This window comes from Bacillus rossius, assembly GCF_032445375.1.
Source record: "Bacillus rossius redtenbacheri isolate Brsri chromosome 4 unlocalized genomic scaffold, Brsri_v3 Brsri_v3_scf4_2, whole genome shotgun sequence".
Taxonomy (NCBI): domain Eukaryota; kingdom Metazoa; phylum Arthropoda; class Insecta; order Phasmatodea; family Bacillidae; genus Bacillus; species Bacillus rossius.
Genome location: NW_026962011.1, coordinates 19,669,455 through 19,686,604, shown reverse-complemented (window position 1 = coordinate 19,686,604; position 17,150 = coordinate 19,669,455). Strand labels below are relative to the sequence as shown.

Sequence of the window (17,150 nt, the reverse complement as noted above, 5' to 3'; positions counted from 1 at the left end):
TTCAAAACTGTAAATTTATAATTTCAAGTCTTAGACAATCCAACGAAACAATTTTGTGTGATTACGTATATGATAACCTTCATAAGTAACCCTGTTGAGGCCCGAACCGATTGTCAATTGTTTTTCACCTTTTTTTTTAATAATGTTGTCTTAAATTTGTAATATGCAAACCATATAAAAATTATAAAGCACAGTCAAAATGAAGTAGAAAATTAATTTTTAATCAGAATAAATTGAATAGCTCGCCAACCAAACCTCGGCTTCTCATTTATAAGCCTTAGGATCCTCTCCGCCATCTGTAAGCCCACAGGGGCGGTAATAAATTCTTGTTCACCCTCCTTAGTGCCCCTCTGAAGTATTATTGACATATCTTTTTATTATAAGTTTATCTTTCCAGTATGTTTCCAAAATTTTGTCTCTTAGAAGTTTCTCAAAAAAATTACTTAATAAAATTATTAGCGCACGAAGGAGAGGCGTAACCATTTTTACATTACCGCACTGGTAAATTTTTCAAACACAGAATTACTTGAAGATTTATTTTTATTTTTCAGAGTTGTTAGGAATGTGTACATATTACAAATTAATACTGTATTTACCAGCAGTAGAGTCATACCCTGCATATAGGTCTTGATCACAGCTATAATTTGGGTATAAAAATTCGACTTTTTCACCAGTTGGGTCATAAAAATCCCACTTTATTTGCCATAAGGGTAAGGGTCAGGTTGTAAGGGTCACCTACAAATATGAATTGCACCATATATCTGACTACAGTAGAATAAAAGTGAAATCTTTGTGTCCTAACACAGCATTGGTGTTAACCCTCAGACCCTCTTTTTGACTGCACTCTGTGCTACTTTAACACTGTAGAAGGGAGTGAGGGCCTCTCTCCTACTGCTTTATGCCCCCTAATAACAAAATACAGAGGTGTCTCCCTTCCCCCAGCTGTTGTATTTTTTTTTTAAACCAATCCTCTTTCAGAAAAGAAAAAAAAAAGGCAGCAAGAAATTCCTGAGGAGCTGAAGAATGTGAAAAGCCTAAATAGCAGGGCTTTAATTATTGTAGTTTTCAAAGCACCAACGATGGCTGTCATTTTGTCATAGATTGTTGCATTTCAAAGCTGAGAAATTTCATGCAAAAAACAATTATGCTGGGTCACAGTCGAGTCTTAAAAACCTGTCAAAACGGACATGGAGATTGTTTCAGTTCACGGACATATACTAGTTAGGAGCGAGGGAGGGAGGGAGGGAGAACTGTTAACCACACTACATGGCCTCACACATGTACAGAATACACACACATTAACTTGCTGGTTAATTTTTTTAATTTCCCCTCCTCCAGCCAAATGCCAGCCCAGCAAGTGACGTCACTCGCTGGCGCTGAGCGACTGGCGCGGTGGCTGGGCAGACATTGCACAATGGTGCCATTCCATTGTGATTTTCACGCACTGCTCAGATATTTTAAATAGATGATTTATTCTTACTTGTAACATACTAATTAAAAATCAACACAGGAGAAATATTTATACACATACTCAAGACACACTGCAATTATAATTTTTTTTTACCCAAAGTTATAAATTCACATTAAACTTTTTTTTTAATTAAAATTCAGCATAAAATATGCAACCCATACGTGGGTAAATACAGTACTTTTCCTAACAGTTCAAAAGCAATTTGTTTCTATTAGTCTCAAGTTATAAAACGCTTTGTTTCCTAATGCAATAATTACATTTTACTTGCTTGTTTTGTTTATACTGTTAGCCTTTTAACATTCACAATGGCCAAAAAATAACTTTCCAATAATTCACAAACTCTACTACTTAACTATGCCAAACAAAATATAAGCTATATTCATGTTTTCATGTTTTAAGATTTTTTAAATCCCAAGATGTTTGTGACACTTTTGCTGTAGGATTAATATTTATATTAATATAAAAGATCACATAGTAAGATGAATATATAAATTTAAACAAAACAGACAATTTCAAATGTTGGTTTTGGATCAGGTAAGTTCAAGAAAACAAAAAATGAGGGAACAGTACAGGCACAAATTTGCCAACCCACATCTGATTTTTCGAACTTATTAATGTGACACTTCAAAGTCCGCTCAGTACTGGTTGGTAACACAAAGTTTGGTACGTACCTGCTCATCGAATTTTTTAACGAGTTGACTAGAACATTCTGCTTGTCCAGCAATATCTGAGCAGATCTGGGCTGCGACAGAAACTCCAGCCAAGAGTCTAGAGATTCTCTTGACACTTCCTACAAAAATAAATTACTGTTGTTTCCCATAAGAGCTCACGGTACTGACATATTTCAAGTAGATGCAGGGAGTTCACCGACGCAATCCTCAACCTGAACCACTACTCACCAACGACTCTTCAAAGACTTTCCCATCAGACAAGTTGTACACATGTCTGGCGAGCGCTTCTGCCACGATGTCAGTGTTATGGAAGAGCAGAGGTGCATTCACGTTCTCATGTGTGTCCAAAATTGTATTTCTACTCATACTCCGGTGGCTCTAAAACAATTGAAAACCTCAAACCATTAATGTATATACCAAAGTAAAGCAGTTCAACATCAAATAATAAAATATGTAGTATGCTTTCAAACAATCATTTTGGTAAAATCTACCAGGAATTTCCTTTCACATCAGAAAAACAAATGTTTTGGTTTTGTTTCCATAAAAATTACTTGCTAAAATTTTAAAATGTACTTTATACAATGAATTTCCTGTCATCACACACAAAAAAAATTAATTGCTCAAAGCTGTCACTTTTATAAAATGTGATTTGCTCTAAAACCAAATAATACCGTATTTACTCGAATAATCGTCGCCATCGCTTAATCGTCGCACCTATTGTTTGAGGTAATGAATTTGGTATTCAAGATTCTCCTCATAATCGTCGCACCCTTATTTATTGACGGCGACTGAGGCGCGAGGCGCGAATGGAACAGCCGTAAACACAAAGGAACAGCCTGCTTTCACGTTGCGTGTGGCGCTTATCATTGGTCCAACCTTGAGCGGCATGTCCTAATTGGCCGTATGGGAGGAAGGAATGTGTGTGGAAGATAAGATGCTGTGATGCCATTGTTTTATCTCGTTTGCATTGGAGTGGAAAGTACCGGTAATTGCAGAGTTTGAGAAAGTTCATTTTGTAAAAATATGGGTAAATACAATTCGTATACTGCCACTTTCAAGTTGCGTGTAATCACATTTGCAGAAGAGCATGCAAGAGAATTTTCTGTAAGTGAAAAACTTGTTCGTGACTGGCGAAAACAAACAGACAACTTGAATAACACGTGACGACAGTGGCCACTAAGATGACGTTGACGTCCCGGCAAATGAATCTGATGCATCAGAATCTAGTTCAGACAATAAAAAGATAAACTTGGTGAGTGTTGAGACTGAATGTGTTTTATAAATGTATTTTGTTTATTGATTTTTTCACAATTGTGTTTATACTATATTTTTATTTTGCCAAACTTCTTATAAACAAAAGTTGTTTTGTTTATTTTGCGCGTATTGTAAATAAATATTACGTATAGGTACCATGTACCTAGATATTAACTTCTTTAATTTAGCATTTTCAAGGGATTTACTAAAATATTTAACTTAAAAAAAAAATTTTTTTAATTTTTCCTCACATATTGGTTGCACCTCACTTTTTTTCCATAAAATTTGGTAAAATTGCTGCGACGATTATGCGAGTAAATACGGTAACTAAGAATTTATGTTTATATTATAACTGACCATTAGGGCAAGCAGAAGAAACAATTTTCCAACTTCACATTCATGCAGAGACCATAAACATAATCAGCAAATTCTCCCATGTTCACAAATAAATTAAAAGTTGGAACAGCCAGAGACAATATGTTGTTAGATATTCTTTCTACATTCGTTAGTCTTAACCTACCTTTAAGGAAGACAAAGTGAATGCCGGAAGCCTTCGTATGCTATAGCGTTCATGCTCCCACGCCAACAGCTCGTCCGCAAGATTTATTTTTTTGTGAATGGTATCTACAGTTACATTCAAATTAACAGATTCAGCGACGGACTTCAGTTCCTACAAACAAAAATAAAATAAAAACACATACGTATACAGCATACCAATTTGACTAAAAAATAATAATAAATAATAATAAAGACTTGAAGTAAAAAATTAAACATTGGCAAACATTAGTGTACCTTCACACATAGTGAAACAACTTCAATACATTTTCAGGCCCTTTAAATAAAGTATTTTTAACAGTGTTTTTAACAGTGTCCTTATTCATAAATAAGCAAAATTAAATAGTAATACCAAATAGATCTACTGTTTGCAGTAACATGCTGATATTTATGTTAAAAGTCTAAAAAAATTTCAGTGATCATTTTTTACATGATATAAGTGGACAGCCTCCATCTATTAACATTTAATGCACGGCATAAAAAATAATTAACAAAAGCCTGCTGGAAATTAAATATTTTTGACTTCCAGCACTGTTACTGTTTATTTCGTTACTTTTAATTGACCTGTATACACCCGGAACATACTATATTTGAAGTGTTGCCCTGCAAACAGGACCCCTAAAACACGGCCTGGACTGAGTGCGACCCACATCAAGCCGCCTGCTTAACATCACTCATGACTTTGCTCCCAGCCACACTGCCTGGATGTGAAGCTACGAGCATTGTCGGGCATGCGGCACGAGACGTACAAGTTTCGCCTGAGATTTGAGGAATTTAATTTACAAATCTCCCGAGTTTGGGTAAAACTTTAGAAAAACTAGTGTAAAATCAAAAAATAAACAATTTTTTTTGTCTTTTTTTCAAAATTCAAAAAATATTTTTAAAATACTTACTATTCAAGAATAAAAATATCCATACACTTTTGTCTTTTTGGAGACTTACAATAGGTATACAAAATGTACATGGGGAGGGGGGGGGGGGAGAAAGAGAGAGAGAGAAAAGGAATAAGTCTAACTTACGAAAATAATTTAATTTAAAATATATATATATTTTTTAAATCATCATAAACAACATAACAAATAAGTTTTACCTTGTAGAAGTTACCTCCAGGGCTACCATCACGAGGTGGCTTGGACACGTGAAGATAGAGCACATTGTCTGTTGCAACTGTATCCAAGCACAGAATAAAGGACGCGTCCTGTAACATCAATGCATCATCAACAGTGTATTCACAATGTTTACCGGGGTACCACCACCGTGTTTCTTACACCACAGCCGCCCATAGACTTCACTTGTATTCTATAAGACAGTTTTATCTTGCATCTTTTATTAGTAATACCTAAAGATGGTGATTAAGAGCATTTAAAATAATAACATTTAGCATTTTGAATTTGAAATTTAGCATTTTGTAGCATTTTTAAAAACAAGTTTAGCCAATTCTCTCATTTTACATTACTGAAGAAAAGCATATTTTTAAAAAGCATTAAATAATACACGTATTAATTATTAACAACCACAGAAATAAAGATCTAGCACAACTACAAAGATAACCTATCTTGGCAGGTTTCCAAACAACTTTTTAGCACTTATGACTTATGAGTGCAATAAATTGAATACTTAAAATTACAATAAATATTTATTAGCCGTGTTCATTGCCATAGTTGATGTAGAGTGCACAAATAATGTTATTGAAACTCGTTTTTTCAATTTTTTTTTTTCCGTTTTTTCAATTTTCGCCTTCTTTGGGTTTTCAATCATGCCAGAAACCGTTGCTTGCCATTTTACCGAATTTTTTTCTTCATCCAATTTCTCGGTGAATCTATTTTTTTTTTTTTTGCAGCCTGATGTCCCTCAGATTCAATGTGCTTTTCCAGTACATCTTTTTTTTCCCACTCCAGACGGCGATTACATAAATTGCACATTAAAATATACGTATCACTTTCGTAGAACTGTTCACTTTTGTATTTGTGTATGCGATCGCGAATGGAAATTACGTTTCGTCCCATTTTTACCACGAGAAATAACAGTATACAACACATTCACGAGTATGCACGTACAGTAGAATCCCACCGATGCGACCCCCCCTCTGATGGGTCCATTCCATTTATACGACCGTTTTTTGAAAAACCGTGAAAAATTTGAGCAGAGAAAGTCGAAAATTTGAGTAAAATTGGCCGAAAAACAAGTCTGTTACACTTTGTTGGGCGCTATGTGTTCACGTTTATCTTGGCGAGCGCTGTACTGCAAACAGGCAGGCATACAAAAGACGGCTAAAATAGGTACCACCCCTCTAGACTGTCCACGCTAGCCAATACCAGTAAACTGCGCGCATCACCTGATAGCATCTACGCGCGCGTCTATTGCCGTCCTGGTCCCGTGCCTTTGTCTTGCGACTGGTTAGTGTGATGCGATCTTGCCAGCTGCATCTCAGGTGTCACTGGCCACACAAAGCTGTGTTCACTGTGTTAACGACGTCGCCAGGTGTTTGGTTCTCTGCTATTTTTTATAACATCGCTGACTTCGCACATGCGCAGCTAAACAAAAAAAATTGCGTGGAATTATGCTATACACCTCGGACTCGCATACCCCGAACAATGGGTTCCGATAAATACTCGCGCTAAGTGAACTCGCGTCACGCGAGTTCGGCTATGCTAGCCGGCTGGTGGTTATTTTCGTTCAAAACGTGGCGAAGGAACTTGTGTGGACCAGGTAGAAAACATTCGGCTATAAACGAAAGATATAAGAACAATGCTATCTTGAAATGCTGTGACATGTTTTTGGAGTAGATAATCACAGCGACAGACCGACAGGATACGCTTCCGCCCTTGCCGTCAGCGATGTTTATTTTGACAGCTCAAGCAATTATCTTTTCCACGGCCCTTCACAGCGTAAAAAAAGAAAAAAACACGTTGGAATTCAGTCGGAAAAGTAACTATGTAGTAAAATAAATATATTTATGGCCCTGCTAAATTTTTCTATTCAATAAAATTTAAGGTACATATTAGTGATTTTTCAGCAGAAACTGCTGTGTGACTAATAAACAAATTATATCATAATAACTTATAAAGTATTTATTAACGGCGAAGGACAGTCGTATAAGCCCATAAAAATATTTATTTTACCGAGAATGGACTATACAACCTGGCTTTTGTCGCACGCGGTGTGGGAGGGGAGGAGGATGCTGACAGTTTCTCACGCAGAAGGTTGAAATAAGGGAGGGAATGTGTTGAAATGTTAGATGGAAAGGGGGGGGGGGGTGTTTTTACATGGTTTGTGGCTCTGGGAGGGAATTAACCTTGAAGAATTAGCAGGGGATGGAGAGGTAAGCGTCGCGTCACGTCACGTATGACGTCAAGCCGCCGCTACCGCCAGCCTGGCCGGATGAGTTTCTTACGCTCTCGCAGAAGCGGCTTTTCGTGCGGGCAGGTAAGATAACATTACAGCTGAGACAGCTTTTCGTGCGATAGTGGACGCGCCGAGCTCGGCTAGACACTGCCCGAGCGGCATTCACACGATGTATCCGACGATGCGGTGACACCCCAAATTCTCTATTGCAACCATTCTGTTTATAAGTCCGTTTTTCCGGAAACCAAGAGGGGTCGCATCAGCGGGATTCTACTGTATTTGTAAACACACCACCTTCCACCAGGGTGTCTACAGATATCTGGCAAATCAATTTCAGGACTTTTCAGGACCTTAGTGACCACTAATCGTAAGTTTTTGCGTAAAACTGTACGCAGCAATTTTTGTTTCAATCTGATTCAAGTAAACTTGAAACAGATGCATCAAGCCCACAACATGAAGGTTTAGGCCTAGTATCTGTCACATCACTACAAACATTTGAGTTAAGCTTAAGCCTACTAGTTATTAGGGATTGTTTGCCTGAACTCAAGTCATTCACTAACTGAAGATGACATTTACCCTTTTCATGTGTCTTAGCCGAGTTGACACCTCCATGACCAATATGAAAGTTTGTTCTGCAGATGCAGCAAAATGCTCTATTCGTGTCAGTTTCATCGCGTCTCAGCCACAACTCACAGGTGCCTGCATATGGCAGTTCATAGCAGCTTTTTCGAAAACTACATTTACCAGGCATTTTTATAATCACAATTTATCCACTACACACAGAAACACCCACGAGACATTTCATAATACACACAATCTGCAAGATATTTTCAACACAAATGCTTGTTTAATGCTAATTTGGCGGGAATGTACTTGTGTTTATACTATAGAAAATGTCTTAATAAAATAGATTTAATTATCATAAACGTGTATGATGAAAGAGAGAAAAAATATTTTCGTAACACACACATGCATATAGGCCTATATATAACTGAAATATCACTACATATTTGTTTGTGTTTGTGAATTACAAGGGAAATTTAATGTGTAAAACTGAAATAAAAGGGGTATAACTCGGAAAATTATGTCATTGGTTGATGTATGGTCACGTCACGTTTCGTTAAATAAAAAAAAATGTTTGATTACAAGTTTAAAACTCACGCGAGTTTAAACGCTTGCTTCCACTTTTGCATAAATAATTACCATAATAAAGAGTAAATAAACGTTAACAATGTCAACAAACGTAACTTACCTAGCCAGATTGTAATTTCTGCCGCCAACAATAATAATAATAAAGCAGAGGCCAAATGTGTTAATCATAACGTCGTACATACTTTAATAATAAATTATTCGTCGTGATTTGATTTGTTACACTTACAACACTAAAATACACAGATTGCTTTTGTGATGTGTCTCAAGTTTAGTCATAAAGCCAAATACCGCACTGGCACATCACTGTATGCTGTTTCGAATAGTTGTACACGCTTAGTTCTGGCTTACTTTACAAACGAAAAACCTAACTTCGCTCGTTAAAAGTATTTTAGTATCACAGTTAAAAATACAGCTTCCTAGTACACGGAGACGTTCAATCATGCGGTTAATTTCCCACACGGATGAACAGCCATGTACTACGCCATCTTGTAACAGCAAAGGCCAGTGCACAAAGTGGAACAGCCAAGAAAGTCGAAGAGCCAATTGAAATTGTTCATGTTAACCAACAGCAAAAAGTCACTTTCTGAGTATTACCCAACGGTATTACCCCACATAAATGCTACTACAAATACATGTATAGTTGGTAGACCTGTACATTAAATTTGTTTGACCATACGAGACATTAACAAAAACAATTTAAAAAAATGTCCGTTTTATTAAAGTTTCGTGACTTTTTACACTTTTTACATTAATTTCCGGACTTTTTCGTGACTTTCGTGACCAATCCCTCAATTTCGTGACTTTTTCGTGACTTTCGTGACTTTCCTGACCTGTAGACACCCTGTCCACAGACTACACAAGAACACGGCTTTCACGTGAAACACAGCCAGAGAATGGGACTTACAATTGTTAGCGCAGCGAAGCAGAGATGTCGCAATATGGTGGCCTAAAAACTTGTACTCTGCAAGATGACGGACATTCTTCCAGCTAGTTGTTCTTTGCTTTGTTTACAATTGCGAGGCACGGATGGCCATTCTTCATTCAATATTTACGAACAATAGTGTTGTGAATGACGTGACAATAAGATACTTGTGCTGAATACGCCATAAAATGATGGTTTCTTTTGATACTGAACTGAAACGAAATACAATCGTAAATAAATTGTGTAGAGTGAAGACGAATCTACATTTTTTACCTTGATTTCGCATTTATTTCGGAATAGTCTAGATTTCGCATTTTATAGTGGAAAAAATATAATTTAGTATATTTTTGCATCTATTTCGCGAAAACGAAAAATCACCATCCCTAGTAATACCTAATACGTTAATACATTGATGATGATAGCACAATTTTTAAACACACAAAATTTGCCAATTTATTTTAAGTTTCTGAATAGTCCTGTTCTAGACATATCGTTTAAGTGCATCATTAATCAGTCCAAATTACATATTTTGGTGAAATAAGTATATTAATAAAACTTTTAGTTTCATATTTTCTGAATAATACACTATTTTAATGAATAAAGGGAATGTATTAAATAATTAAATCACCTGATTTAATGAAACTGACACTAAAAATAAAGTCATAAAACCTTGTCCCTGGTCACTACGCATTTGGTATGTCATTATAATTTCCCGCAAAACACACATTTCAACTCAAACCGATACATTAACTTCACAATGGACTATTTGTTTATTCTGTAATTATAATTATATATATATATATATATTCTGGGTGGTTGGGCGGGGGAATGGATATTACAGAACAAGCAATTGTCGCTGGACTTATTTCTGTTTCCTTAAGATCATAAATTCCTGTTGGTTGGGAGGGTAATGGAGGTTGAAACACAAACTCTCATCACTAAACAATTTTTTGTGCTGTGTAATCAATTTTTAGATAATAAAACTGCTTAAATAGCACCATTTTCCACCTTGAAATACAAATTTTCCCGGGGGAGGACCCCCGGACCCCCTGCTTCAATAGGGGGGTTCGATGATGCTTTATAAATAGGTATATTGCCCCCCCCCCTCCCCCTTTGGAAATTTAGTTTTTGCGCCCCTACCCACAGGTGTGTATATATATGGGAAAACGGAAACAGTCCGTCGCACCTGTATGACGGAGCCCTCGACGCCGTCCAACTGGTCCTCCAGCCACTTCTTGCTGCCCTGGTAGTTGAACTTGCCGGCGCCGGTCAGCAGGAACACCAGGTTGTGCCGGGCGTGGGTCTTGGGGTTGGCGTACAGGCGCGAGAAGATGCGCGCCAGCTCCATCAGCATGGCCACCCCGGAGCCATTCGAGTCCGTGCCCAGCGCCAGATCCTGGATCCGACACCACCCCGAGTACTGTACGCATCCGCAAACTGTGCACACTCAGCCATTAACTAGATACTGGAACTATCAATAAGTAGAACTACTGATTTTACAGCCCATTTATTAGCATGGGCTGATGTAGCTATATTTGCAAAAACAAATTAAATAATGGCAAAATAGTTACACAAACTAGTTCAATAATAATAATAATAATAATAATAATAAATCAACACTTAAGTATACTTTTAAAAAAACTATGTATTCTGAAAGATTAGATTAACTGACCAATTCTCGATGCATAAAAAACAAAGAGATATCTGGGTTAGGCTTGAATAATTTTACTAATACACTCAACATGGAACTTGCCAATCTTTGTCTCTTTATAAAAATTTAATGCAAAACACAGAATGTTACTCACTGGAGCAACAGCAAAACTGTCGTAGTGTGCTACAACAGCCACTGTAGGTAACTTTTCTTCAACACCAAATCCAGGGAGCTTTCCCTGAAAAATAAAAAAATAAAAGCATCAAGATACAATTGGTCACAACATTTTACAAAACTTAAAAAGATAATTTTTGAAATTGCAACTAAGTAGAAATACTGTACTGTGGGGTGGAAAAAAAAAATTAGCTCTCTGTCTGTCTCTAGCTGTCTGTTACCTCCTAACTCTAGATTTGCTGATACTATAAGGACAAAACTTTATTTTAATCATTACATAAATGCATATGTAATGATTAAAGTTTGGTGCATATCGTTGAAATAAGTTATCAGAAAGAGGAATGTTTCATCTTGAGATTTATTTGTTCATTTAAATAGGAGTGTTCATACGAAGGGGCGACCCTTCTGCGGTAGTTTCGTAATATGTCAATTAACTTTTCCGTCGACTTGACTATTTAAAGCACAATACTGATAGAAATTTAACTTCATAAAAAGCAAATGCAGAAGTACATCACAATTCTGCAAAAAAAACAGAAGTTTTTCTATATCTGTGCCTGCGTGAAGTCAGTGATGTTTTAGAAAAATAGCCAAGAACCAAACACCTGGCGACATCGCCAATATAGTGAACACAGCTTTAAGTGGCCAGTGACACCTGAGATGCAGCTGGCTATATTTTACTCACATAGCGAATATAGCGCCGTGTGGCCGTAGCTTTACTCCCACATTATGGCTTTTCCACTGTTTTATCTGGAAGTGAACCCATACAGTCATAGATTAATTTAATCTTTAATAGAAGGTTGAAAGTTTAGTATCCAGCGGGTCCTTAGAAGCAAGGACGGCACACAAACATGTCTTCCTAACTTGCCTTCAAGAAAATGTACTAGTAACCTATGTGACATATGAAATTAAGTTTTGGTTTAGAAATATTTTTATTCATGTAGAGCATACAGAACTGCAACATTTTTTGTAACCATAGAATTCAAACAAAAACACATTACATAGCTCCTAACTTAAGTTTATTTTCCTGTGATTGCAAACATTGTAGTCTTAAAGTTCAACTGGTGTACACCACCATATATTCATTACCTGGAATTAAGACACTAGGGGAAAATTAGAACAAAAACCCCACAATCATATTTAAAATGTAAGAAATGATATAACAGTTAACACTTGCATGCATTGACAACACAAAGGACAGATGTACGAAGTCTTATACGGTGCCACACACGTTATGAATAATGACAACAAATAACAAGGAAACAACAGTATATAACAAGGGTTAAAGTGGCACTGAATTCCACTGAGGAAACTAATTATGTAGCTCTGACTCACGATGCACTTAACACTTGGAAGGGAGGTGCCATCAGGGCCGAGAAAAGAGGGATTTATATCAAGGAAGAGAGAAAAGGTACGTGTATCTTGGAAGTGGGTCACCTGGAAAGGAAGCAGACAGGATAGAAAGGCGAGGAGAACACGGAGAAAGAAGTCTGCCTGCGCGAACTGATGGTAATTCTTTGACCATAATCGACAGCATGCTGTCTCTCCCTTCCCTTCCTTCATCCCTTGGTACTAACCCACTCAGATGAAAAATAATGCAGGCAGGAATAGTACCAATTGCAGGCAGGAAAAGTACCAACCATGAGTGGGACCCCTGACAGAAACTGTTTAAAAAACAGTGTTCCGATAACCTGATGCAATTTTACATTCACTTTATTGCTACGAGACTAGAATGATAATTTTAGCTGAAAGTAGACCAATGTATATGAGCTCAACACAGTTTTAAAAATGTATTTAAAATAAACTACTACTTTGATTTAAAACTGTATACCATTAACACTGCTCAACACTAATGACTCGAACACAATCCGGAATAAATAATGTTCAACATTTGCTGTTGTGAACAGATAAGACTATCCATCCCTCTCTTCCATCCAAATTATAGTGCTAATAGCTAGGTAAACCGTGCCTGGACATTTTTACAAGTAACAAAGGGTTTAACACTTTTATCTGGCAGGGACACAACTCCATTCGCTGTAAACCCGAATCTGCAATATATCAGGCTTCTACTATTTCCATAAACAAAGAAACGTGAGGTTGTGAGGCACATTAAGTTTGTATTTCTTTTTATTATTTACTATCTGCCCGATCCGGCTTCGCACGGTTGTATTAATTGGGGGGGGGGGGGGAGGGGGAAATGAGACCAAATCTCTTATTTACAGTTATAATAAATGAAATAAAATGAAAATTAATTAATTTTGACAAAAACTTAATACAATGCTTTGTAATGTACCGAAGAAAAAACGAATAGCACCGATGGTTTCCCGACTCTCAAGCACGCAACGTTGTCATGGAGACGAAGTACCCACTGTTTCCCGGGCTTAAACACCAATCAACATTGATGATCAGTTTATTATTAATAATAAATTTTTAAGACCATTGATCGAAATAAAAACTACCCTATCTCTCAAGTTGGAAAAAATTACACATAAATGCCCATTTTCATCGAAATCAGTTGACTTGGTGAAGGGGACCTTTTTAGAAATCAGATGTAGTTAGTAATTGTCTTCTTAATTTGAATAATTTATATCACTTTCAAATCCCGACCGACTTTGTTCTACCAGTGTATAGTTATTTACCTGTATATATCTAAAAATTGGTGGTCTGTATTTAATGAGTGATGAGGACTACACTAACAATGAAATAGTCGTTGCCATGGAGACGAATGAAGCATCAACAATGCTACAGCCGTTGCCGTGGTGATTTTCTGCCAACTCATACATACATCACATTAGAAAACTCTAAAATTATAAGATTAAGACCATTAATCGAAATAAAAACTATCCTATCTCTCAAGTTGGAAAATATTACACCTAAATGCCAATTTTCATCGAAATCGGTTAAGTGGTTTAGGAGTCCATTGAGGACAAACATTGTGACACGAGATTTATATATATTAAGATTATTTGGCTTTGTGTCAGTTTTCTAACTACTTCCAGTCTAACTGAGCCACCAAACTGTGTTCAGAGCTTCTGGAACATGTGTCATTTAAAAAAAACTGCTAAAGATAAAAGAATAACATCAATAAAATGTTGATGTTAGAATGTTACTTTGCATTTTGCCTATAAACTGTTAAAAATAAATCTTAAAAAAATTTAATTATGAAAACAGACGCTTTGAAGTTTGAGAGCATCATACGTACTTACATTGCCTTTATCTTTATTTTTTGCTGAAAGAAAGTCACTCCTCAAAGTCCCACAGTTGCTCTATGCATGACAGAAAAACAATTTCAAAGCCTTGGACCTTGGTCTCACATGCAATGTTGATTTTTTTATTTTTTATTTTTCCTCATTACTTTTGTTTAAGAGCTATTTTCAAAATTTTTAACTTATTATCTCCCTTGAATTTGTTGTTCTGTATCAAAAAATTTTCAACAGATATGCACTTGGGTGTAATATGTATAGCACATGATTATGAAGACTTGCACAACTTTTTACACCCACCATGAAACTATGTGAATATATGTAAAAATATTTGTGATAAAACAACAAAAGCAAAAGGAAGTATCTATTGAAAATATTAAAAATAGCCTTTAAATAAAAGTAATCACAAAAAAATTTAAAAATCAACTACGCCCGTGAGATTGAACTTTAAAGGGTGATACCACATTTTACACAATTAGAATTACATTTATCATTTTGCATCCCTAGATAAGGTGGCTGGACTTAAAGACTTACTGCTTATTCGTAATGTGACAAGCTTAAGTTGGGTTTCCCTTAAAGCTAAACAAGCACAATGTGTAAAAGCTAAAATGTTTTAATTTCAATATCATTGCAATAATTTTAATTTCTAACAAATAAAAAATTTTATTTTTTAGTTCAAATGAAAACCCACCTGTATGGTTGCTATGTTAACATCCGATCTAGGGGACGGCTGACTGGTGCTCACGACAATCTGATAGCCATTTGCAGCAATGGAGTGCACCAATGCTACACAGGGACACAAACAGTTGAACATCAATAAAAATCTAGGTCATTGTATGCAATGACAACTAGCACAAATAGAAATTAAACTTATAGTTTATAAAAAACTTAAAAATATATATATATTATCATTGAATAAACTAAAATATAAAAAATTAATTTTCAATTAAAGTTTTTTTCGTCTAACAGCCAAATAATGCACTACAACTCTGTATAACTAAAAATGTGAGGTGCTTGATATCATTTGTCTTAAATTTTCTATCAGTAATAACAATATGATTTGTAATAGATTTTCTGTCACTAATTTTAGGATATAGTCATTACGAAAATGAATATATGAACTTAATAACAATAATGAATTTCAAATTAGTATTTGGGTGCTTCAGGGGTTACAAATCTGTAGGATTCGCAAGTGGAGGCCGGGGAAATTTTCAGTACTGATAGTGGAGGGGGGGAAGGGGGGGGGGGGTGGACAGATAATTTTGCACGTGTGGTTAACCAACACGTCATGTCTGGATGCAGAGCTCGTATGCTGTACACCGCCCATATTTTGGCCTACATGCATGCAATAAGAAGAAAACTTAGAAATATACAGTAAAGTTTTCCGTGACATAGTTTTTAGATCAAACATGTTTCACAGTCATGCTTTTGCAAGTGCAGGCAGCAGCCCACCCCCCCCCCCCCCCTCCCTCTTAGTAAGGGGCTTCTTAATTACAGGGGAGCCCGGGCCCCCCTGGCCACCTGGTATCTACACCCAGGGGATGCTCGATATCATTTGTCTTAAATCTTCTTTCACTAATTTTAGGATATAGTCATAAAGAAAATGAAAGAAGAGAGCATCCCACGCTCTTAGTTATACAGATATGTGGTGCATTGTTTCTTTGTTGGACAAAAAAACTTAATTAAAATTTTATTTTTTACTTTCTAGGTCATTCAATAATAAAAACATGTTTTCTTTAAGTTATTTAAATTATTAGTTTATTTTATTCTTTTTAGACTAAAAATAAAATAAAAATATTAAATATGAGTAATTGAAACAAATTAAAAATAATAAATATGAGTGATTATTTATTTGTTACAATGAACTTAATATTAGTAATTAATGTTTGCGTAATCTAGTCATTTCAGCTAATGCATCAACATTACATGGAACTTTACTTGTTATCTTAGAGAAATCAAGTTCTTCTACTTGGAGACCATCCAGTGACTTTACGCTACTAGGAAAGCCTGTCCAACAGCAAATAGACGCAATCCCAAATAAACAACTAAATAATCTACAATGTAACCTTGCATTTTATGCCTGGTAGATGCCCAACTCAGTATTAATGGCAACATTCTCCTTTAAGCAATCCCATAGCTGTATTTCACTGGAAACTGAATGGCTATTGGTTTAATTATATATATACCATCTGTGACGAAATCAACATAGACTGATGGAATGTCCGTATCATACATTTGATCACGCCGGAAGAATGGCCAGATGATTTCAGATATAAAACCCATATTGCCATTAACGAACCCCGGGCACATTTTCCACCATAACCCGACCTGGAAAAACTCTAATTCAAAAAGAAAATACTTTTAAAATTTTCAAAATTTCGGGGCATTAGGCCTCCCTCCTTACCCGGGTACATTTTCCACCATAACATTATCTTTTGGATCGAAAACACTCAATATCAAAAAAGGATTTAGTTTTAAAATTTTTGAAATTTTGGCTCTTTAATCCCCCTCCCCCACTCAAGGGTAACAGTTGACCCCAGGCCAAATTTCCACCATGCCCCGACCTCATGGATACACAAAAAGCCTGGTTTATACCCACAGCTCGAAATAAGTGGTTTTTTGACCCTCTAGCCCCCCTCCCCTCCCACTCACTTGTAACATTAAGGTCTTAAGTTATCAAAATATTGTATTTTCAGAGGTTCTTTATATGTATACAAAATGTCACCACATTCGGACGTCAAAAAGTGGGTAAAAA

General features: G+C 36.2%; 1 protein-coding gene across 1 annotated transcript in view; it reads right to left on the bottom strand.

Annotated features, from left to right (window-relative positions):
* The window catches only part of LOC134542363 (BOS complex subunit NCLN), a 39,346-nt gene that overhangs the window by 14,809 nt on the left and 7,387 nt on the right, over nt 1-17,150 (bottom strand). Inside the window, exons 4-10 of the mRNA XM_063386535.1 lie at nt 15,087-15,181; nt 11,176-11,259; nt 10,557-10,766; nt 5,042-5,149; nt 3,917-4,066; nt 2,371-2,520; nt 2,143-2,261 (exon numbers count right to left, since the gene is read on the bottom strand). Of these exons, the coding sequence (XP_063242605.1) occupies nt 2,143-2,261; nt 2,371-2,520; nt 3,917-4,066; nt 5,042-5,149; nt 10,557-10,766; nt 11,176-11,259; nt 15,087-15,181 (916 nt within the window). The remainder of the gene's footprint in view (nt 1-2,142; nt 2,262-2,370; nt 2,521-3,916; nt 4,067-5,041; nt 5,150-10,556; nt 10,767-11,175; nt 11,260-15,086; nt 15,182-17,150) is intronic.